Source organism: Oncorhynchus tshawytscha, linkage group LG30, assembly GCF_018296145.1.
Source record: "Oncorhynchus tshawytscha isolate Ot180627B linkage group LG30, Otsh_v2.0, whole genome shotgun sequence".
In the NCBI taxonomy this organism is placed as follows: Eukaryota; Metazoa; Chordata; class Actinopteri; order Salmoniformes; family Salmonidae; genus Oncorhynchus; species Oncorhynchus tshawytscha.
Window position 1 is genome coordinate 22,267,150 of NC_056458.1, and position 24,802 is coordinate 22,291,951.

A 24,802-nucleotide genomic window follows, 5' to 3' on the forward strand; every position below is an offset into this window, starting at 1 on the left:
TTATGGTGTGCAAAGAACATTTCTACACTTCATGAACATTTCTACACTTCATGGTGTGCAAAGAACATTTTACACTTATGGTGTGCAAAGAACATTTCTTCATGGTGTGCAAAGAACATTTACACTATGGTGTGCAAAGAACATTTTTATGGTGTGCAAAGAACATTTTTCTACACTTTTTATGGTGTGCAAAGAACATTTCTACACTTTTTATGGTGTGCAAAGAACATTTCTACACTTCATGGTGTGCAAAGAACATTTCTACACTTCATGGTGTGCAAAGAACATTTCTACACTTCATGGTGTGCAAAGAACATTTCTACACTTCTTATGGTGTGCAAAGAACATTTCTACACTTCTTATGGTGTGCAAAGAACATTTCTACACTTCATGGTGTGCAAAGAACATTTCTACACTTTATGGTGTGCAAAGAACATTTCTACACTTTATGGTGTGCAAAGAACATTTCTACACTTTATGGTGTGCAAAGAACATTTCTACACTTTATGGTGTGCAAAGAACATTTCTACACTTAAAGTATTTTTTTTCTTTGCCGTTTTCTACATTTGAAGTTGCACCTTGTGCGTTCTACTAGTACAACTATCAATAGTAGGTTTTAAAATGTATTTTCATTTTTTTTTAAATCAAATGCAAAGAACAAAAAATGGACCCCATTTTCATTTCTCCATTTTACACTTTATGGTATCTAATCAAAGGTAGTTAGTATTTTTTTCTTGTCCCATTGCTGCAACTCAATAGTAGGTTTTAAAATGTATTTTCATTTTTTTTTAAATCAGACTTGGGAGTTAGTCTTGTCCCATTGCGAAGGACTTGGGAGAGGCGAAGGTAGAGAGCCGTGCGTCCTCCAAAACACAACCCAACCAAGCCACACTGCTTCTTGACACAATGCCCACTTAACCCAGAAGCCAGCTGCACCAATGTGTCGGTGGAAACACTGTACACCAGATGACTGTGTCAACGTGCACTGTGCCCGTCCTGCCACAGGAGTCAGTAGAGCGGGATGGGACAAGGACATCCCTGCCGGCCAAACCCACCCCTAAACCGGACGATGCTGGGCAAATTGTGCGCCACATCATGGGTCTCCTGGTCACGGCCAGCTGCGACAGAGCCTGGACTCCAACCAGGGGGGTGGGGGGGCTCGACCCACAGTTTAATATCCTCGAGCAGTGGTTCCCACACACCACGCAGCATCCCACTCAAATCATGTCCAGCCCAGTTCACCAATTATCCTTCAAATGACATTAGCAAAACATGTATCTGATTTAATGACAGCTGTCATGACATTCCCTCAGTCCAACAGAGGTGGGTGTGTGTGTGAACAGTCAGTTCAATCAGTGGAGGCAGACACCATTAACAGTATTGATAAGCCTTGTGTGAAGGTGAGAGAGAGGCAGAGTGAAATAGTGTGAAATGCATTCTCTGTCAGGCCGCATTTAGATGGACCTGGAGAATATATTCTCTAAAAAAGTGAACTACGTCTCTTCTCTCCGGGTAAACTTCTTTAATGGTTTGTTTCCCATAATTGGGGCAAGTGGCAGTAATAGGAAACAATGTAGTTAGGCCTGATTTAGCTCAATCAGGTAATAAAGAGCCAGTGAACAGAGGGAATATATGGCCTGCAGTTACTGAAATGACTGCAGGTATGGTTTTGGTATTTAGGCTATGCAGGGAAGGGAATTGATTTCTTATTGGTTGACTCACACCCTCACACAGTGTGTGTGTAGTTGCTATGGCGCTAACTCTGGCTGATGAGCTTACTGACTGTAACTTCAGCCCACAGCTGTTTACTCTCTGTGTGTGTGTGCACTTCAGGTTGCTTTGTATGATAAATCTCACTAGAAAGCCACAGTCTGATTGATCCCTGCTGAGACTAGTTATTGACTCAAGCTGTGGCCTTTCCTTCCTAAACTTTCTCAGTATTAACATGGTATAAATAGTCTCATCCCGGTCTGAAGCTTGCTTCTGACACATTCTCATTCAGGGAAGCACAAACGACTGTGGCGCGTTGTCATGACAGCCTTTGCCCTCGCCATGAAGACGGCCTGTGATTGGCTGTGTCAGGGAGGTGCGAGTGTTGGGGAGCTTGGGGGAATGTTAGAAAGTGACAGCAGGGGAGGAAAGGAGAGAGCGAGGGGGATGGAGAGGAGCGTGTCTGCAGACCAAGGGATCACTACCCTTCAATGGGCCCTAAGGCACCGCTGGTTACACAACACACATCAACACTTAGAAGGGAAGAGGACAGTGATGTATTTGCAGTGGTACATCAGTGCAGGTATTGTGATATCTCTCAAAAGTCTTCCAAGGCAAAAATACTGTTCTCTTGTAATTGTCTTCTATCTCATCTCTCTCTTTAATCTTTCTATATTTCTTACTCCTCTGGGGTGTTAGATGGCTTAGTAAAGAGACGTCCGGGTGTAACTGCAACAGTCATTGACCGATGGTACTGAGGCAGGGAATGGGGACAGAATACATCATCTGAATTCCAGACTGCTCAACTCCCAAGTGGCGTAGTGGTCTAAGGCATTGCATCTCAGTGCTAGAGGCGTCACTCCAGACCCTGGTTCAATTCCAGGCTGTATCACAACCGGCCATGATTGGGAGACCCATATGACGGCACACAATTGGCCCAGCATTGTTAGGGTCTGGCCGGGGTAGGCCGTCATTGTAAATAAGAATTTGTTCATAACTGACATGCCCAGTTAAATAAAGATTAAAAAAGGTTTTTATAAATTAATCTCCAGTCAATCACCTTAAGCACAGTGGCACTTAAACACATATCTTATGATATAAATGCTTTATTTGTGCATTTAGAACAAATTCGAGACATGGCAGGCTCTGTCACAGAGTTCTACAGTAGCGTTAGGACTAAGTGTGTTACAACACTGCCTTGGTGCTGAGGGAGACTACTGCTTGACTTCCAAATGTGCCCCTTGTCCCTACTCTCCTAACCCCTACCCCCTATTAGAGGGCAAGATGGAGTTAATACCATATTGCTCATAGCCATCTGATTCTTTCAGAATTACATGAAGTAGGCCAATTTAGGGGAAAGCGACTAGGAGTTGGATTGGAACAGAATGCTTTAAGCCTGACAGGCTGGCCCACAGTGTTGTAACACACTTAGTCCTAACGCTGTAGAGTATTTGATCCCTTTCATGTCCTCATCAGTTAGTATAACACCTCTAATCATGTTGCTGTGTTTATCAGCCCATTATCAGGGATCACATTGATCAAACTACAGGCTTCTCCCCTAACCTCTAGAGCCGTCATGAATGGAACACGCACGCAATCAGGCACATACATACACATGCTGCTGCATTAATTTAATCTGAGAACACCGATAGGACATTGATTAGATTAAGAGGACTGTCATGCAGTCTAATGAGTGACCTCTGAACTCCACACATCTACTTGCTCTACCTCTGTAGGTATTTTTCTGATACCACTGATGTGTGTGTGTGTGTCATCCAGTATGAACATACTCCATTCAGTCCCTTGTTTATTTGCCTAAACAGCCTACAACTCCAGCTGCCTCAGGAAGAACCAGCAGTGAAAGTGATTTAGAGTGAGAGCGTAACAATATCACACAAAGACTAACTGTTGGCTATTCAAAGCAGCCCTGAGCTCAGCTAGGGTCAGGAGAGGTTTTATGTCTGGCTGCAACGGTGATGGAATGCCACAGTACACTAAAGGAATTACAGAACATAGCTTGATATCCAATCATCCTTTATTTGTTAACACTCCCTTTAAATCACCTGCATTGACCATTAATCAGTATGTAAGATCCTGCTGTGTGAATAACAGCATGTTTCCCATAGTACCACTTTCGATCTATCATTTACAGAACTGTCACTGTTGTAAATCACTGCTGGTGGTGGTTCCCTACCAGAGGCACTGAGGAAGTCTGTGGAAAACCCTTTATAGTTTTTATTTTATTTCACCTTTATTTAACCAGGTAGGCAAGTTCTCAACCGGATTGCACAGCGGAGAAGGTACGGTGGGATTCGAAATGGTCAGTGATCTGTGTATTAACTGTGCTTTCAAAGACTTTAAAAGGCAGGGCAGGATGGATATAGGTCTGTAACAGTTTGGGTCTAGAGTGTCACCCCCTTTGAAGAGGGGGATGACCGCAGCAGCTTTCCAATCTTTAGGGATCTCAGACGATACGAAAGAGAGGTTGAACAGACTGGTAATAGGGGTTGCAACAATGGCGGTGGATAATTTTAGAAAGAGAAGGTCCAGATTGTCTAGCCCAGCTGATTTATACGGGTCCAGGTATAGCAGCTCTTTCAGAATGTCTGCTATCTGGATTTGGGTGAAGGAGAAGCTGGGGAGGCTTCAGCAAGTAGCTGTGGGGGAGGCGGAGCTGTTGCCCGGGGTTGGGGTAGCCAGGAGGAAAGCATGGCCAGCCGTAGAGAAATGCTTATTGAAATGTTTGATTATCATGGATTTATCGGTGGTGACAGTGTTACCTAGCCTCAGTGCAGTGGGCAGCTGGGAGGAGGTGCTCTTGTTCTCCATGGACTTTACAGTGTCCCAAAACTTTTTGGAGTTAGAGCTACAGGATGCAAATTTCTGTTTGAAAAAGCTAGCCTTTGCTTTTCTGACTGAATGCGTATATTGGTTCCTGACTTCCGTGAACAGTTGCATATCGCGGGGACTATTCGATGCTATTGCAGTCCGCCACAGGATGTTTTTGTGCTGGTCAAGGGCAGTCATGTCTGGAGTGAACCAAGGGCTATATCTGCTCTTAGTTCTACATTTTTTGAAGGGGTATGCTTTTTTAGGATGGTGAGGAAATTACTTTTAAAGAACGACCAGGCATCTTCGACTGACGGGATGAGGTCAATATCCTTCCAGGATACCAGGGCCAGGTCGATTAGAAAGGCCTGTTCGCAGAAGTGTTTTAGGGAGCGTTTGACAGTGATGAGGAGAGGTAACACTGCTGTTACTGTCACTCTACTGTAAATCACTGTCTGTTTTCAATGATTTACTATGGCCTTGCCTACATCGTGTAATAGTGCTGCTAATATCTGTGTGTGTGTATGTGTGTGTGTGTGTGTGTGGTAATGATGCGCAGGTCAGCTGTTTGTTCACCCGCACCCTTCTGCAATTTCTAATAACCCATCCACAACCGCCTGTGAAAATCTGAGGTCCCAACCATAACCGACAAATGTATAAAATGCGCTGTACAGGCCTTTTTTAGATTTCTGCTCATAATTTCCAACATTTTGGTAGGCTTTTTTTTGATGACTTGTTTATAATTAGATGCATGCAGCTTTTCTTCTGTCATTACTTGTTGCCCTAGAATACTAATTATGAACTGTTTGGTTCAAGCCCTGAATGCTGATGGGCTGAAAGCCGTGGTATATTTAAGCTATAAGGCCGGAGTAGGTGTGGTGTATATGGCCAATATACCACGGTTAAGGACTGTTCTTAGGCAAGACACAACTCTGAGTGCCTGGATATATCCCTTAACCATGGTATATTGGCCATATACCACAAACCCCCGAGGTGCCTTATTGCTATTATAAACTGGTTACCAACGTAATTAGAGCAGTAAAATAAATGTTTTGTCATACCCGTGGTATACGGTCTGATATATAGTGGCTGTCAGGCAATTAGCGTTCAGGGCTTGAACCACCCAGTTTATAATAGAAATTATAAAGTGGGTGGTTCGAGCCCTGCTTGCGGATTGGCTGACAGCCGTGGTATATCATGCCGTATACCATGGGTATGACAAAACATTTATTTTACTGCTCTAATTACAAAATGCAAGCTACGTTAGCTATTAGTTCCTATCTGATATCTTCAAATAAAAAGTTATTGGTCACATATACATGGTTAGCAGATGTTATTGCGAGTGTAGTGAAATGCTGTACCATGTTTATCTAACCAGCTAGCATTGTGGCTAATATCGCTAAATCAAATCAAAATCAAATCAAATTTATTTATATAGCCCTTCGTACATCAGCTGATATCTCAAAGTGCTGTACAGAAACCCAGCCTAAAACCCCAAACAGCAAGCAATGCAGGTGTAGAAGCACGGTGGCTAGGAAAAACTCCCTAGAAAGGCCAAAACCTAGGAAGAAACCTAGAGAGGAACCAGGCTATGTGGGGTGGCCAGTCCTCTTCTGGCTGTGCCGGGTGGAGATTATAACAGAACATGGCCAAGATGTTCAAATGTTCATAAATGACCAGCATGGTCGAATAATAATAATGCAGAACAGTTGAAACTGGAGCAGCAGCACAGTCAGGTGGAAGTTGAAACTGGAGCAGCAGCATGGCCAGGTGGACTGGGGACAGCAAGGAGTCATCATGTCAGGTAGTCCTGGGGCATGGTCCTAGGGCTCAGGTCAGTTGAAACTGGAGCAGCAGCATGGCCAGGTGGACTGGAGACAGCAAGGAGTCATCATGTCAGGTAGTCCTGGGGCATGGTCCTAGGGCTCATGTCCTCCGAGAGAGAGAAAGAAAGAGAGAGGGAGAGAATTAGAGAACACACACTTAGATTCACACAGGACACCGAATAGGACAGGAGAAGTACTCCAGATATAACAAACTGACCCCAGCCCACCCGACACATAAACTACTGCAGCATAAATACTGGAGGCTGAGACAGGAGGGGTCAGGAGACACTGTGGCCCCATCCGAGGACACCCCCAGACAGGGCCAAACAGGAAGGATATAACCCCACCCACTTTGCCAAAGCACAGCCCCCACATCACTAGAGGGATATCTTCAACCACCAACTTACCATCCTGAGACAAGGCTGAGTATAGCCCACAAAGATCTCCGCCACGGCACAAGCCAAGGGGGGCGCCAACCCAGACAGGATGACCACAACAGTGAATCAACCCACTCAGGTGACGCACCCCCTCCAGGGACGGCATGAGAGAGCCCCAGCAAGCCAGTGACTCAGCCCCTGTAATAGGGTTAGAGGCAGAGAATCCCAGTGGAAAGAGGGGAACCGGCCAGGCAGAGACAGCAAGGGCGGTTCGTTGCTCCAGAGCCTTTCCGTTCACCTTCCCACTCCTGGGCCAGACTACACTCAATCAATCACCCACTGAAGAGATGAGTCTTCAGTAAAGACTTAAAGGTTGAGACCGAGTTTGCGTCTCTGACATGGGTAGGCAGACCGTTCCATAAAAATGGAGCTCTATAGGAGAAAGCCCTGCCTCCAGCTGTTTGCTTAGAAATTCTAGGGACAATTAGGAGGCCTGCGTCTTGTGACCGTAGCGTACGTGTAGGTATGTACGGCAGGACCAAATCAGAGAGATAGGTAGGAGCAAGCCCATGTAATGCTTTGTAGGTTAGCAGTAAAACCTTGAAATCAGCCCTTGCTTTGACAGGAAGCCAGTGTAGAGAGGCTAGCACTGGAGTAATATGATCAAATTTTTTGGTTCTAGTCAGGATTCTAGCAGCCGTATTTAGCACTAACTGAAGTTTATTTAGTGCTTTATCCGGGTAGCCGGAAAATAGAGCATTGCAGTAGTCTAACCTAGAAGTGACAAAAGCATGGATTAATTTTTCTGCATCATTTTTGGACAGAAAGTTTCTGATTTTTGCAATGTTACGTAGATGGAAAAAAGCTGTCCTCGAAATGGTCTTGATATGTTCTTCAAAAGAGAGATCAGGGTCCAGAGTAACGCCGAGGTCCTTCACAGTTTTATTTGAGACGACTGTACAACCATTAAGATTAATTTCAGATTCAACAGAAGATCTCTTTGTTTCTTGGGACCTAGAACAAGCATCTCTGTTTTGTCTGAGTTTAATAGTAGAAAGTTTGCAGCCATCCACTTCCTTATGTCTGAAACACATGCTTCTAGCGAGGGCAATTTTGGGGCTTCACCATGTTTCATTGAAATGTACAGCTGTGTGTCATCCGCATAGCAGTGAAAGTTTACATTATGTTTTCGAATAACATCCCCAAGAGGTAAAATATATGGTGAAAACAATAGTGGTCCTAAAACGGAACCTTGAGGAACACCGAAATTTACAGTTGATTTGTCAGAGGACAAACCATTCACAGAGACAAACTGATATCTTTCCGACAGATAAGATCTAAACCAGGCCAGAACATGTCCGTGTAGACCAATTTGGGTTTCCAATCTCTCCAAAAGAATGTGGTGATCGATGGTATCAAAAGCAGCACTAAGGTCTAGGAGCACGAGGACAGATGCAGAGCCTCGGTCCGATGCAATTAAAATGTCATTTACCACCTTCACAAGTGCCGTCTCAGTGCTATGATGGGGTCTAAAACCAGACTGAAGCATTTCGTATACATTGTTTGTCTTCAGGAAGGCAGTGAGTTGCTGAGCAACAGCCTTCTCTAAGATTTTTGAGAGGAATGGAATATTTGATATAGGCCAATAGTTTTTATATTTTCTGGGTCAAGGTTTGGCTTTTTCAAGAGAGGCTTTATTACTGCCACTTTTAGTGAGTTTGGGACACATCCAGTGGATAGAGAGCCGTTTATTATGTTCAACATAGGAGGGCCAAGCACAGGAAGCAGCTCTTTCAGTAGTTTAGTTGGAATAGGGTCCAGTATGCAGCTTGAAGGTTTAGAGGCCATGATTATTTTCATCATTGTGTCAAGAGATATAGTACTAAAATACTTGAGCGTCTCTCTTGATCCTAGGTCCTGGCAGAGTTGTGCAAACTCAGGACAACTGAGGTTTGGAGGAATACGCAGGTTTAAAGAGGAGTCCGTAATTTGCTTTCTAATAATCATAATCTTTTCCTCAAAGAAGTTCATGAATTTATCACTGCTAAAGTGAAAGTCATCCTCTCTTGGGGAATGCTGCTTTTTAGTTAGCTTTGCGACAGTATCAAAAAGGAATTTCGGATTGTTCTTATTTTCCTCAATTAAGTTAGAAAAATAGGATGATCGAGCAGCAGTAAGGGCTCTTCGGTACTGCACGGTACCGTCCATCGCTAGCTAGCTAACACCACTGATGAAAGGATTAGTTATCGTAAACAAATCTAATTTTATTTGTCACATGCGCCGAATACAAGTGTGCAACAGTGAAATGCTTACTTACGAGCCCTTAACCAACAATGCTTTAAGAAGTTAAGTAAAAAAACATATGTTTGAGAAAATACAATTTAATGAATAATTAAACAGCAGCAGTAAAATAACAAGCGAGTCTATATACAGGGGGTACCCGTACAGAGTCTATTTGTGGGGGCACCGGTTAGTCGGAAGTTTACATACATACACCTTAGCCAAATACATTTAAACTCAGTTTTTCACAATTCCTGACATTTAATCCTAGTAAAAATCCCTGTTTTAGGTCAGTTAGGATAACCACTTTATTTTAAGAATGTGAAATGACAGAATAATAGTAGAAAGAATGATTTATTTCAGCTTTTATTTCTTTCATCACATTCTCAGTTGGTCAGAAGTTTACGTACACTCAATTAGTATTTGGTAGCATTGTCTTTAAATTGTTTAACTTGTGTCAAACGTTTCAGGCAGCCTTCCTCAAGCTTCCCACAATAAGTTGGGTGAATTTTGGCCCATTCCTCCTGACAGAGATTGGCCCATTCCTCCTGACAGGTTTGTAGGCCTCCTTGCTCGCACACTCTTTTTCAGTTCTGCCCACAAATGTTCTATAGGATTGAGGTCAGGGCTTTGTGATAGCCACTCCAATACCTTGACATCTTTGGAAGCATGCTTGGGGTCATTGTCCATTTGGAAGACCCATTTGCGACCAAGCTTTAACTTCTTGATGTGCTTCAATATATCCACATAATTTTCCTTAATCATGATGCCACCTATTTTGTGGAGTGCACCAGTCCCTCCTGCAGCAAAGCACCCCCACAACATGATGCTGCCACCCACGTTTTTATGGCAGTTTTGGAGCAGTGGCTTCTTCCTTGCTGAGCGACCTTTCAGGTTATGTCGATATAGGACTCGTTTTACTGTGGATATAGATACATTTGCACCTGTTTCTTCCAGGATCTTCACACGGTCCTTTTCTGTTGTTCTGGGATTGATTTGCACTTTTTGCACCAAAGTACGTTCATCTCTAGGAGACAGAACGCGCCTCCTGTGTGGTCGGCTGTGTGGCTGTGTGGTCGGCTGTGTGGCTGTGTGGTCGGCTGTGTGGTCCCATGGTGTTCTTGCATACTGTTGTTTGTACAGATGAACGTGGTACCTTCAGGCGTTTGGAAATTGCTCCCAAGGATGAACCAGACTTGTGGAGGTCTACAATTGAGGTCTTGAGGTCTTGGCTGATTTGATTTTCCCATGATGTCAAGCAAAAAGGCACTGAGTTTGAAGGTAGGCCTTGAAATACATCCACAGGTACACCTCCAATTGACTCAAATGATGTCACTTAGCCTATCAGAAGCTTCTAAAGCCATGACATAATTTTCAGGAATTTTCCAAGCTGTTTAAAGGCACAGTCAACTTAGTGTATGTAAACTTCTGACCCACTAGAATTGTGATCAGTGAATTATACTTGAAATAATCTGTCAGTAAACAATTGTTGGAAAAATGACTTGTGTCATGCACGAAGTAGATGTCCTAACCGACTTGCCAAAACTATAGTTTGTTAACAAGAAACTTGTGGTCGTTGAAAAATGAGTTTTAATGACTCCAACCTAAGTATGTAAACTTCCGACTTCAACTGTATATGTAAGTAGAGTTAATGTGGCTATGCATAGATTATAAACAGAGTAGCAGCAGTTTAAAAGAGGGTTCTGGGTAGCCCTTTGATTAACTGTTCAGGAGTCTTATGGCTTGGGGGTAGAAGCTGTTAAGAAACCTTTTGGACCTCTACTTGGCGCTCCGGTACCGCTTGCCGTGCGGTAGCAGAGAGGACAGTATATTACTAGGGTGGCTGGAGTCTTTGACAACTCTCATCCATGCTTCAGGGTTCTGTTGGAGTAGACAACAGATCTAATGTTTGAGAAAACAGTAAGTGCATTCTACCCCATTAATTACACAATGTGTTCACTGAGGCATCAGTAAGACCAGGATCTCACTGTCTTAGTTTGACTCATGTTTCTGACCATTAGAGCAACTGAAGTAGGATAACATGACTCTGCTCCAGACTGGGATGTTCTTTAGGAATGAATGGCCACAGCCAAGTGGCTGCTGATACTGTAGTTCACTGAATTCGTTTTTATTAGTTCGCAAGTTCTACAATGTGTGTTGGTTTCAGAGTTGGCACATGTTTCAGTGTTTCCACAAACTCTGTTTCTAGCAGCTCTCTCTGAAAGACCTTGTTTTGGCGCTGCATCACCACAGATAAAGGCCAGTCTGTCTCTCTATGGTATTTCTCTCTGGCCTTTGCCAGAAAATGAGTTAGTGAATCACCAGCACAGTGTTTAGTGAAAGACTGTACAGTATGAAGGCAGAAACTGCTTATCCAATAGAAATCCCACATCACACTTGTAGGTGATGTCATGGCGACGTTGCCTAGCTAAGCTCATGCGTATGAATATTTAATTGGGTCTCACAGTCATCTCACGCCAAACTGGCCATCTGCAGACTGTCAAATCAAAGGAACTCCTTCGATATAAAGTTGTTTTTGATGAAAATGAAAATGTCAGTTTGTCACTTTCAGTTGTCTTTAGATTTCGAGACAATTAACACCTCTAATATGGTTATATACGGCGGCCATCTTTATCTCCTTCTACACTAGTCTATGGGAGCTTGTACTTTTTGTCTGAATTCTAGAGCAGTGCCAGACGCGCATGTGCACACACAGCCTTTCTGGTTATTGGTCACAGTTGTACGCGTCATTTTTCCTTGCAGGCAGTTCCACAGGTTTCACAGTTAAACACTTCCTTTATTTTCTTTTATTTGACCTTTAATTTATCCTAATCAGGATAACAGAGTTAATCAGGAGAGATGATGAAGACCACTTCCACACTTATGTACTCTAAACACCCAGACACAAGGTATTCACACGGACTAATATCCACACTTATGTACTCTAAAACACCCAGACACAAGGTATTCACACGGACTAATATCCACACTTATGTACTCTAAAAAACCCAGACACATGGTATTCACACGGACTAACCCATTAGCACACATTAATATTCACATAGACGAACACGTGCAGAAACAGGTACACACAGATAGAAACACACAGGCACAGGCACAAAGGAACACACACACGTCCGCGCAAAGAACATGAAAACGGGAACAGAGAAACACACAGACCAGCAAACCTATGAACAGAGAGCAGTGGAGACCGACAGTAAAGGGCAGTGTGTGTCAGTGGAGGCTGTAATTGATACCATTCCAGAATTCTGTGCCAGTCGTTACCACGAGCCCATCCTCCCCAATTAAGGTGCCACCAACCTCCTGTGGTGTGTATGTGTGTTGGAAAGCTGCAGGCAGTGTAGTGAGAGCAGAGAGAGAGCTAATACGTATTCCCCGTATTAGACCGGAGGGCCTTCCCAGTCTGCAGTGCCCTCATCCCCTCTCAAACCCCTCACACTGGATAGTTGCACCATGATGGGAGGTGGCATTTTCAGCTGAATCTGTGAATCTTCCCATTGGAATTTTGGGACAGTTACCAGAGTTTTTGCAACCCTAGGTTCACTATTATAATTGGACTATTTTAGACGATTGTTTGGCTTTCTATTCGTCTTATAGGCCTAAATCCATTCTCAAAGTAGATCTGTCTGATATGGTGATTTTTCTCTCACAAGCATTCAGGGCTCTGTGCCTCTGCAGATAATAGAAGGGAAGAGAACCTTTGGGATATGCAATAAAGAATTTAGAGTGTAGCCACGCAGCATGACGATAGGATTATGCATCACATAATAAATAAATACTCTCCTGAGATTGGATTGAATGGGTTCAAGTCTACATTTTGTATTTTAGTTGTCTAGCTCTAGCAGATGCTTTCATCCACAGTGACCTAAATCCATTCTTAAATCAGGCATTCTGATGAGGAGTCTGAATCACATAATAACAACATCGAGGTCAAAACCTTCAGAAAGGTGTTTAGTTCTGGTGTGACTGTGGTGCTAGGCAGTGTTTACACAAGTTAATCCCACCCCCATCATATGTGATATTCCTTTTCTGATTTGATCTACCATACACCACAATGCCAATATTTAGATTTCCTGTACTGGTAACGACGAAATCGGCTACTGGTCCCACGGTTTTATAAAAAAACAATGATGCTGAAACAAGATTTACACAATGGCATGAAAAGGGTTTGTGGTTTGAATAAGCCATATGGTGGTTGTTAGAGTAGGTATATAGCCCTGTGCCCAGTCAGCTGGCTCTCAAGTCCCTGTCACCCAGCAAAACAGATGGTCTGCTTCATGTTAGGGCTCTATTGTCTATCTAGGCCTATATCCCACTGGGGATTTCAGATTCTGTGTGATACCCCTTTTATTTTTCAATTAGGAGTCATTTGTCAGTGGTATCGCAGATAGATGGTTCAAAGCTGCTGCTCTGTGTGGTCTATGGAGACTCTTTCTGCTCACGAAATCCAGACAAAAAGAGCGATTTTGGGGATTTTCACAAAATGTAATCCATAGAATAGTCCCTTGGAGAAAGGATTGTTGACATATTTGACATTTGTATCTAAAAGCATAAAGATTTTTTAAATAATCTAAAGCATATTTATTACATTTTGGCCTCACCTAGGGTTCTAAGTTTCATTTAATGTTTCATTTGTAGGTGCTACAAATCAAAGATTGGTGTCTTAGGAAGCTTTACTGCTTGCTCTGTAATATGAGTAGTATTTTCATTCCATTATTATTTCTGTATCTTGTTGAACATGAGATACGCTACAGGCATATCAAAGCCTATTCCAGTGTGGCGTCACTGACCGTTTTAATATATTCAGCACTATTCAAACCTTGTCTCTGGACCACTCAGGAACATTCAACACTTCTTGGAAAGCCATTCTGGTGTGTCTTTAGAATTCAAATGTGTGTAATTGTCCCGCTAAAAAATAAAACTCTATTCCAGGGTCAGGTTTTCAGAAGACTGAGGATTCCACCTTGTTCTTATATTGTCCTTATGCTTGTTTGATGAGTCTGTGGAGGTCGTAGAGGGACTGCTTGTTTGTGTCCTCAGCTGTAGCCTCGGGGTTGGCTGGGATAGCCCTTAGTGCGGTAGCCCAGTCCTTCAGTTTAGTGCCAACCTCAGTCTAAACACAAGGCTTTTGATTGGGGAAGCAAAGAACCTTCACTGTGGATACAAACTCGGCGATGCATTTCCTATTTGTTTTGATCTTGACAAACTCCCCAGTCCCTGCTGGTGACAACCATACCCATAACATGATGCTGCCACCACAATACTTGAAAATACAAATAACACTATTTGACATGTAAAATAACACCATTTGACCAGTCAGGACCTGAATATGACTGCGCGTCAAATAATATTTAACGCGTTCATACTTTTTTTGTGTAGTTATTACACTTTGATTACACTCACTCGTATTTCATATGTCACAACGATTCATCGATACGTATGCTATGATGCTGATAAAGTTGTCTCGCTCACCTACAGTGCTGGTCATAAAAAAAGCTAGCTAGCTCATGGATGCAAACAATGTTCCTCCCCAAAAACATAGCAAAATTACACACAATCTGTTTCAGTAACTATGTAGCTAGGTGTCATCATCTAAAATAACCCTAATTTATAAGACAGTTCTTCTTAGATTAATGGTGGTCAGACCCATGTGACGCTAGCCACAATAAGGATTAGCCACAATAGTGGACTTTGCGGTTAGCCTTCAAAATGAAAGTATGGCATCATTTTACAATGTGTATTCATTTGCATCACTGTCAATGACACTTATTTTGAAGGCAAACCGCAAATTCCACTATTGTGGCTAATCCTTATTGTGGCTATTTTCACAACCTCACTAGCCAGATGAAGCTAGCTGGCTGCTTATAACATTAGATTTGGGCAACAGGGTTATGTTGCCGACCTAGCTATTTATTTTCATGAACTGAAGTGCAATTTCAATAGGCAAACACTAACCCCTGTTTCTATCTCTCCCCCAGACTTCAACTATAACACAGACGGGTATGACGGGGATGCAGCAGAGGATCATAAGAGTCAGGACGGTTCAGAGACCATGCCCTTCATAGATGAGTCCCCCACCATGTCCCCGAGCCTGTGTGCCCGTGGCCCCGATGGAGAGGCCATCTCCCCCATCCCCCCAGAGGGCCTGCTGCCCGGGGTGAGTCACACACGGAGGACAGGACCGTATTGTAGAGGTTGCTGGGGCCGAGGTTTCCTCTTACTCCTCACAGATTTTGCTGTCAACACTTCCTATTCCTAACATTGTGACTACTTCCTGCAGGCGGATCTCTTCAGGCCTGTGTAATTAACAGTAATTAACCACTAGAGGTTTATCTTCATGGTAACACTACAGGTGTTGCATTCATACACAGCCTCCGTCTCTGAGACACATGTCAGAACTCAGCACAGAAGCAAACCCATATAATATGATAGCTTTGCCATCAGTTTAGTATGTAACCTGTATGACAAAGGGACAAGAAATAGCTCAGCTTTAGCTTGCTAAATGGTAATGACTGTCTGAATGGTTATACACTAACCCAACAGTATGGAATACCATAAACTCTCCCAATGAGTAGGGGCCAAGGGGTACCATACTAGTGCAAGTGGTGGTAGTAGTGACAGTAGGCCTGTGTGTGTGGGTACGTGCATTTATCATTATCCTCACACACTGACCCTCTCTGCAAGGACAGAGCTGACCCGGTCCTGACCCTTCTCTTCCACACAGGCCACTGGCTGACTGAAAGGTCAAATGGATGCCAAAAGGTGATGGAAAATAGTTACTCCCTACTGTAGTGTGAACAAGGAGACTGTGTTTATTCAGACAACAGTGTCAGTTGTTCCAACAGAGTAGCCAACAATCCTCCCTCTCCCTCCTACATCATTATGTGACCCTAGTGTTTCTTCTTTTACTATGGTACAGTCCACTGATACATCTCCGTCTCCACCTGGTGTTGGGAGACGGACAGAGCACCAACAGACCTGCTGTAACTTCTGCAATGGGCTTACACAGCAAATAGACCTGCTGTAACTTCTGCAATGGGCTTACACAGCAAATAGACCTGCAAAAGTAGAGGTCTTCTCTCTGACCCTACTCAAATAAATTCATTTTTTAAATAGGGACACCCGGTTCGAACGGACCCAAGGACCACCAAACCCAGCCCCATTTATACCCGGTCGGCTCCACATCCGGTCTGATGAGTGAGGGAAAACAGCAGAAAAAAAATATTATCTGAAGTTGTAATGCACACAGAGCTGCATGCAGAGCTGAATGGAGCTAGCAGCAGTCACACTGTGTGTGCACCTGAGTGTAGGCGAAGGGTGCAATTGTGGCCCACAATTCAGCACTTTCCTGCATGTGGACATTCTTGCATCTGCAGGAACACCTCTTTATGCTTCTAATTTCTGAGCTAGGACTCGGTACACAGGCGGGAGGCACTCCAGAACAGTAGGTGGCGGTAATGCACGATAACGTTGGATGCCAACCGTCAATAAACCCAACAGAAGAAGGAGACTCGGGCACTGCTTTGCTGCAGTTGTCTTAATGATGGCGAGGGCAGGTATTTGGCAGGCGTTAGTGAAGGATCCTGGATGCTAGCTAGGACTCCGGTACACAGCTGGCGGGATAGGTAGCTAGCACACCGGTAGACCGTGTACTTTGCCCCAGCCTGTTGTGCACTGTTTTCCCGCAGTTCTGTTAACAACGGCAAGGGCAGGTGTTCGGCAGGCGGGAATCTCTGCTTCCACAATTCGGCTTGTTCCTGCATCACACGCTATTGGAGTGGCGCGAGGAGATGCTGTTCACTTTTATTTGTTTATTTCACTTTTGTTTACCTACTTCACCTGCTTTGGCAATGTAAACATATATTTCCCATGCCAATAAAGCCCTTTGAATTTAATTGGTAGAAAGAGACTGCAGCAACCAAGCCGACTCGCACTAGTTACTAACTTCTAGCTGCCAAAGCTAAGTCATTTATCATCTGATCTGAATACATAGTACCTGTTTGACTGCATCAATAAATGAAAAGAGAAGCTTTAAGGTTCTCCTTCCATCAACCATCATCCCTATCTCCCATTGGTCAGATGATCAGCATGTTGACCACTGACTGGTTGGCTTGCAGAGCTGTGAGGAAAGGGGAAACACTCAAACCCACATCGAAACCTTTTTCCATGACTTGCAGGAACCATTTCCCTATTTGAAGGGTGAGGAAGACTGGTTGCTGGTGTATTTGAGTTTCACATCCAGTTTCTTTATTCATGTAATATCCTCAATTCATTTGATCCAGAATGTAATGTGTCTCTACACTTGAGGCATGGTCAATAGAGGTGAAAACAAGCCATGTGGTTCCATTATTTGCATGTTACATATTTGCAGAACTTAAAAAGCTATAAATGCTTATCTCTTGTGAAATGCAGGTTGAAAGTTTGAGCTTCTGGAATTGTTAATACAGCACCTAACAGAACCTGTAGAAGTGTGTGATTTGACCATTGTTGTATTTTGCTTTGGGTGTGTCAGGTCATCTATGTCTAACAGGGTAGTATAGTACTTTGACTAGATCTTTTCATGGACACTATTTGAGGCCCTCTCCATGGAGCCTTAAGGGAGGACTGTGTGTATTGCTATTGGACAGAGGGAGGTCCTCTTCACAGGCCTGACGTGCTGGACCACACAGGGAGCATGGGTATTTTAGGGGATAACTTGTTGTCCATGCATTTTCATTTGTCTTGCTCTGTACGCTTTGTATGTGGTGGTGTTTCTTTGGTCACAAAGCCATTATGTCAGTCTACTTTGTGGTTGTGCAGAAACCTGTATCTATTCAGGAAAGTACATCTGGAAAGCACCTGAGAGTGGGAGACCTGAGAGTGGGAGACCTGAGAGTGGGAGACCTGAGAGTGGGAGACCTGAGAGTGGGAGACCTGAGAGTGGGAGACCTGAGAGTGGGAGACCTGAGAGTGGGAGACCTGAGAGTGGGAGACCTGAGAGTGGGAGACCTGAGAGTGGGAGAATGGGTGGGAGACCTGAGAGGGGGGAGAGTGGGAGACCTGAGAGTGGGAGGGAGTGGGAGAGGGTGGGAGACCTGAGAGTGGGAGACCTGAGAGTGGGTGGGGAGAGTGGGAGACCTGAGAGTGGGAGAAGGGTGGGAGCGAGCGACGCAGGGTGGGAGGGAGCGACGCTGGGAGGGTGGGAGCGAGCGATGCAGGGAGGGAGCGAGCAGGAGGCAGGGAGGGAGCGAGCAGGGAGGGAGGGAGGGAGCGACGCAGGGTGGGAGCGAGGAAGGAGGCAGGGGGGAGCGAGCGAGCGACAGACAGGGAGGGGACTGAGGGGAGGAGCGACGCAGGGAGGGTGGGAGGAGGAGCGACGCAGGGAGGAGGGAGCGAGGAAGGAGGACGGAGGAGGAGGGGACGGACAGGGAGGAGAGCGGACGGAGGGAGGGGGAGCGAGGGAGGACGCAGGCAGGGAGGGGAGCGAGGACGAGGAGGAGGGAGGGAGCGACGCAGGGAGGAGCGGAGGAAGGAGGCGGAGGGAGCGACGGACGGACAGACGGAGGGAGCGGCGGACGGAGGGAGGGTGGGAGGAGCGACGCAGGCAGGAGGGTGGGAGCGGAGGGAGCGACGCAGGAGGGAGGGAGCGGCGGACGGAGGAGGAGTGGGAGGAGGAGCGAGGGCGGGGCAGGAGGGAGGAGGGCGGAGGGAGGAGCGACGCAGGAGGAGGAGCGACGCAGGAGGAGGAGGGATGCAGGAGGGAGCGAGGGCGGGATGCAGGAGGAGCGAGGGCGGGACGCAGGGAGGAGCGAGGGCGGGACGCAGGGAGGAGCGAGGCGGGACGCAGGAGGAGCGAGGGCGGGACGCAGGGAGGAGCGAGGCGGGACGCAGGGAGGAGGAGCGAGGCAGGGAGAGAGGGAGCGAGGACGGAGGGAGCGAGGACGGAGGGGGACGGAGGGAGCGAGGGGAGAGGGAGCAAGGACGCAGGAGGAGCGAAGGAGGGAGGGAGCAAGGGAGGGAGGGATCGACAGAGGGAGAGAGGCAGGGAAAGAGGGAGTGACGGAGGGAGGGATGGAGGGAGGGAGCGCGGGAGGGTGGGAGGGAGCAACGGGGGAATGGAGGGAGGGAGGGATCCACGGAGCCAGGCGGGCGGGCGGGCGCGGAGGGTCGGAGGGAGGGAGAGACAGATGGAGGGAGGGAGCTTCAGGGGGACAGATGGACGGAGGGAGGGAGAGCGGGAGGGAGGGAGGCAGGGAGGGAGGGAGGCAGGGAGGGAGGGGCCGGAAGGAGGGAGCGACAGAGGGAGGGAGGCATGGAGGGAGGGAGGGAGCGAAGGAGGGAGGGAGGGAGCGAGCGACGGAGGGAGCAAGCGATGCAGGGAGGAGGAGGAGCGAGCGAGCGACGGAGGAGTGAGCGACGGAGGGAGCGACGGAGAGCGGCAGAGGGAGGGAGCGACGTAGGAGGAGCGATGGAGGGAGGGACAGGGTGGGAGCGACGGACGGGTGGAGGGAGGAGGAGCGGCGGAGGGTGGGAGTGACAGACGGAGGAAGGGGGAGGGAGGGAGCGTCGGAGGGAGGGAGGGAGCGACGGAGGGAGGGAGGGCGGGCGGAGGGAGGTAGGGAAATAGGGAGCGACAGAGGAAGGGAGGAAGGAGCGACGGAGGGAGTGATGGAGCGACGCAGGGAGGGAGGGAGCAACAGGGGGAGGGAGGGAGTGATTGACGGAGGCAGGCACGCAGGGAGGCTGGCGGGAGGGAGGAGCGGCGGAGGGTGGGAGGGACGGCGGGAGGGAGCTTCAGGGGGGACAGAGCGACGGAGGGGCCGGAAGGAGGGAGCGACAGAGGGAGGGAGGCAGGGAGGGACGGATGAATGGAGGGAGGGATCGACGGACGGAGGGAGGGAGCGAAGGAGGGAGCGAGCGATGCAGGGAGGAGGGAGGGAGCGACGCAGGGAGGGACTGAGGGACGCAGGGAGGGTGGGAGGGAGCGGCAGAGGTAGGGAGGGAGCGACGGACGGATGGAGGGAGCTTCAGGGGGGACAGAGGGAGGGAGCGACGGAGGGAGGGAGGGAGGGAGCGACGGAGGGGCCGGAAGGAGGGAGCGACAGAGGGAGGGAGGCATGGAGGGAGGGGGGACGGATGAATGGAGGGAGGGATCGGACGGACGGACGGAGGGAGGGAGGGAGGGAGGGAGGGAGGGAGGGAGGGACGCAGGGAGGGTGGGAGGGAGCGGCAGAGGGAGGGAGTGACGTAGGGAGGGAGCAGCGGAGGGTGGGAGCGTCAGACGGGGAGGGAGCTTCAGGGGGACGGAGGGAGGGGAGGGAGCGACGGAGGGTGGGAGGGAGCGACGGAGGGAGAGCGGTGAGGAGGGAGGGAGCGACAGAGGGTGGGAGGGAGCAAAGGAGGGAGTGAGCGACGGAGGGAGGAGTGAGCGACGGAGGAGCGAGCGACGAAAGGAGGGAGGGAGGGACAGACGGAGGGAGGCAGGGAGGGAGGGTGGGAGCGACGCAGGGAGGGCTTCAGGGGGACAGAGGGACGGAGGGAGGGAGTGAGCGAGCGATGCAGGGAGGGACGGAGGGAGGTAGGGAAATAGGGAGCGACAGAGGAAGGGAGGAAGGAGCGACGGAGGGAGTGATGGAGCGACGCAGGGAGGGAGCGAGGGAGGGAGCAACAGGGGGGGGGAGGGAGGGATTGACGGAGGCAGGCACGGAGGGAGGCAGGAGGCTGGCGGGAGGGAGGGAGCGGCGGAGGGTGGGAGGGAGCTTCAGGGGGGACAGAGCGACGGAGGGGCCGGAAGGAGGGAGCGACAGAGGGAGGCATGGAGGGAGGCAGGGAGGGACGGATGAATGGAGGGAGGGATCGACGGACGGAGGAGGGAGGGAGCGAAGGAGGAGCGAGTGAGGGAGGGAGGGAGCAAGCGATGCAGGGAGGAGGGAGGGAGCGACGCAGGGAGGGAGTGAGGGACGCAGGGAGGGTGGGAGGGAGCGGCAGAGGTAGGGAGGGAGCGACGGACGGATGGAGGGAGCTTCAGGGGGACAGAGGGAGGGAGCGACGGAGGGAGGGAGCGACGGAGGGGCCGGAAGGAGGGAGGGAGGCATGGAGGGAGGGAGGGACGGATGAATGGAGGGAGGGATCGACGGACGGAGGGAGGGAGCGAAGGAGGGAGGGAGCGAGCAATGCAGGGAGGAGGGAGGGAGCGACGGAGGAGGGAGCGACGGAGGGAGGGAGGGAGGGAGCGAGTGAGGGACGCAGGGAGGTTGGGAGGGAGCGGCAGAGGGAGGGAGTGACGAGGGAGGAGCGGCGGAAGGTGGGAGCGTCAGACGGGAGGGAGCTTCAGGGGGACGGACGGACGGAGGGAGGGAGGGGAGGGAGGGAGCGACGGAGGGTGGGAGGGAGCGACGGAGGGAGAGCGGCGGGGAGGGAGGGAGCGACAGAGGGTGGGAGGGAGCGAAGGAGGGAGCAAGCGGCGGAGGGAGGGAGGGAGGGAGTGAGCGACGGAGGGAGCGAGCGACGAAGGGAGGGAGGGAGGGACAGAGGTAGGGAGGCAGGGAGGGAGGGAGGAGGCAGGGAGGGCTTCAGGGGGACAGAGGGAGGGAGGGAGCGATGCAGGAGGAACGGAGGAGGGAGCGGCAGAGGGAGGGTGGGAGGGAGCGGCAGAGGGAGGGAGCGACGGGCGGAGGGAGGGAGCGACGGAGGGACAGGGAGGGAGGGAGCGAGCGACGCAGGGAGGGAGCAGGGAGCGACGGCGGGAGGGAGCTACAGAGGGAGGAGGGAGCGACACGGAGGGAGGGAGGCAGGTAGGGGGATCAACGGAGGGAGAAGGCAGGGAGGGAGCGACGGAGGTATGGAGCGATGGACGGAGGGAGGCAGGGAGGGGGAGCGAGCGACGGAGGAACAGAGGGAGCGAGGGAGGGAGCGACGGAGGGAGGGAGCGAGCGAGCGAGCGATGCAGGGAGGGGGAGGGAGCGACGGAGGGTGGGAGGGAGGGAGCGGCAGAGGGAGGGTGGGAGGGACGGGGAAGGAGGGAGGGAGGGAGGCAGGGAGGGAGGGATCAACGGAGGGAGAATGCAGGGAGGGAGGGAGCGAGCGACGGAGGGAGGGAGCGAGCGACAGAGGGAGCGAGGGAGGGACAGAGGGAGCGAGGGAGGGAGGGAGGAGCGAGGGAGCGAGGGAGGACGGAGGGAGGGAGGGAGGGACGGAGGGAGGGGAGGGAGCGACAGAGGGAGGGAGCGAGCGATGGGGGGGGAGGAGGGAGGGAGGGAGCGACGGAGGGTGGGAGGGAGCGGCAGAGGGAGGGTGGGAGGGAGCGGCAGAGGGAGGGTGGGAGGGAGCGGCAGAGGGAGGGTGGGAGGGAGCGGCGGAGGGTGGGAGGGAGGGAGCGAGCGAGCGATGCAGGGAGGGGGAGCAAGTGAGCGACGGAGGGACAGAGGGAGGGAGCGAGCGATGCAGGAGGGGGAGGGAGCGAGGGAGGGAGCGACGGAGGGTGGGAGGGAGCGGCAGAGGGAGGGTGGGAGGAGCGGCAGAGGGAGGGTGGGAGGGAGCGGCGGAGGGTGGGAGGAGCGGCGGAGGGTGGGAGGGAGGGAGCGAGCGATGCAGGGAGGGGGAGCAAGTGAGCGACGGAGGGACAGAGGGAGGGAGCGAGCGATGCAGGGAGGGGGAGGGAGCGAGGGAGGGTGGGAGGGAGCGGCAGAGGGAGGGTGGGAGGGAGCGGCAGAGGGAGGGTGGGAGGGAGCGGCAGAGGGAGGGAGCGGCGTAGGGTGGGAGGGAGGAGCGGCGGAGGATGGGAGGGAGGGAGCGGAGGGAGGGAGCGACACGGAGGCAGGGAGGGTGGGATCAACGGAGGGAGAAGGCAGGTAGGAGCGACGGAGGCAGGTAGGGAGCGATGGAGGGAGGCAGGAGGGAGCGACGGAGGAGAGGAGGGAGGGAGGAAGGAGCGGCGAGAGAGGGAGTGAGCGAGCGACGCAGGGAGGAGGGGAGGGAGGGAGCGGCGGAGGGTGGGAGGGCGGAGGGAGGGAGGGGGGACGGGGGAGGGAGGGAGGGGAGGCAGGAGGGAGGGAGGGATAGACGGAGGGAGAGCGGCAGGGAGGGAGCGACGGAGTGGCCGGAAGGAGGGAGCGAGCAAGCGAGGGAGGGAGTGAGCGACTCAGGGAGGGAGGGAGCGAGCTACGCAGGAGGGAGGGAGGGAGCGAGCCACGCAGGGAGGGAGGGAGCGAGCGACGCAGGGAGGGGGGGAGGAGCGAGCGACGCAGGGAGGGAGGGAGCGACGCAGGGTGGGAGGGTGGGAGGAGCGACGGAGGGTGGGAGGGAGCGGCGGAGGGAGGGAGCGAAGGATGGACAGGGACGGAGGGAGGATCGACGGAGGGAGGGAGGAGCGAGGAGGGGGAACAGAGGGAGGGAGCGACAGGGGGAACAGAGGGAGGGAGGGAGCGAGCGACAGGGGGAACGGAGGGAGGGAGCGACGCAGGGAGGAGCGGCGGAGGGAGGGAGCGGCGGACGGATGGAGGGAGGGAGCGGCGGAGGGTGGGAGGGACGGAGGGAGGGGAGGCAGGGATGGAGGGAGCGGGGGAGGTAGGGAGCGACAGAGGGAGGGAGGCATGGAGGGAGGGAGCGACAGAGGGAGGCAGGGAGGGATGGAGGGAGGGAGCGAGGGAGGGAGGGAGGGAGCGAGCACACACGAGGAGGGGAGGCAGGGAGGGAGGGAGGGAGGAGGAGAGCGACGCACGCAGGAGGAGGGAGGAGCGAGCGACGCACGCAGGGAGGGAGGGAGGGAGGGAGGAGGAGGACGCAGGGGAGGAGCGAGCGACGCACGCAGGGAGGAGCGAGCGACGCAGGGAGGGAGTGAGCACGCAGGGAGGAGCGAGCGAGCGAGCGACGCACGCAGGGAGGAGGAGGAGGGAGGAGGAGGGAGGAGCGACGCGACGCAGGAGGAGGAGGGAGGAGGAGGGAGCGAGCGACGCACGCAGGAGGAGGAGCCAGCGACGCACGCAGGGAGGAGCGAGCGACGCACGCAGGGAGGGAGCGAGCGACGCACGGGAGGAGCGAGCACGCACGCAGGAGGGAGCGAGGGAGGGAGGGAGCGAGGGACACATGCACGCACGCAGGAGGGAGGAGCGAGGACGCACGCAGGGGAGGGAGGAGACGACGCAGGGAGGAGCCACGCACGGGGAGCGAGCGACGCACGCACGCAGGGAGGGAGCGAGCGACGCACCCAGGGAGGGAGCGAGCGACGCACGCACGCAGGGAGGGAGCGAGCGACGCACGCACGCACGCAGGGAGGGAGCGAGCGACGCACGCAGGGAGGGAGCGAGCGACGCACGCAGGGAGGGAGCGAGCGACGGACGCACGCACGCAGGGAGGGAGCGAGCGACGGACGCACGCACGCAGGGAGGGAGCGAGCGACGCACGCACGCAGGGAGGGAGCGAGGACGCACGCAGGGAGGAGCCACGCACGCACGCAGGGAGGGAGCCACGCACGCACGCACGCAGGGGAGAGGGAGGGAGCGAGCGACGACGCAGGGAGGGAGGGAGCGAGCGATGCACGCAGGAGGGAGGAGCGCACGGAGGCAGGAGCGAGCGACGCAGGGAGGGAGGGATAGAGGGAGGGAGGGAGGGAGGGAGGGAGCGAGCGGACGGAGGGAGGGAGCGAGCGAGCGGAGGGAGGGGGAGGGAGCGAGCGAGGAGGACGCAGGGAGGGAGGGAGGAGCGAGCGACGCAGGGAGGAGGGAGCGAGGGAGCGAGCGACGCAGGGAGCAGGAGGAGGAGCGAGCGACGCAGGGAGGAGGG

At 51.3% G+C, this 24,802-nt stretch overlaps 1 protein-coding gene across 4 annotated transcripts in view; it reads left to right on the forward strand.

Annotated features, from left to right (window-relative positions):
• Positions 1-24,802, forward strand: part of LOC112228572 (active breakpoint cluster region-related protein) — a 260,234-nt gene that overhangs the window by 77,597 nt on the left and 157,835 nt on the right. For 3 of the 4 annotated variants that reach the window (XM_042309121.1, XM_042309122.1, XM_042309123.1), the window contains exon 2: positions 15,022-15,200. In XM_042309121.1, coding sequence (XP_042165055.1) covers positions 15,022-15,200 — 179 coding nt within the window. Of the gene's footprint in view, positions 1-15,021; positions 15,205-24,802 lie in introns of all 4 variants that reach the window. The other variant, XM_042309124.1, reaches the window with a different exon arrangement.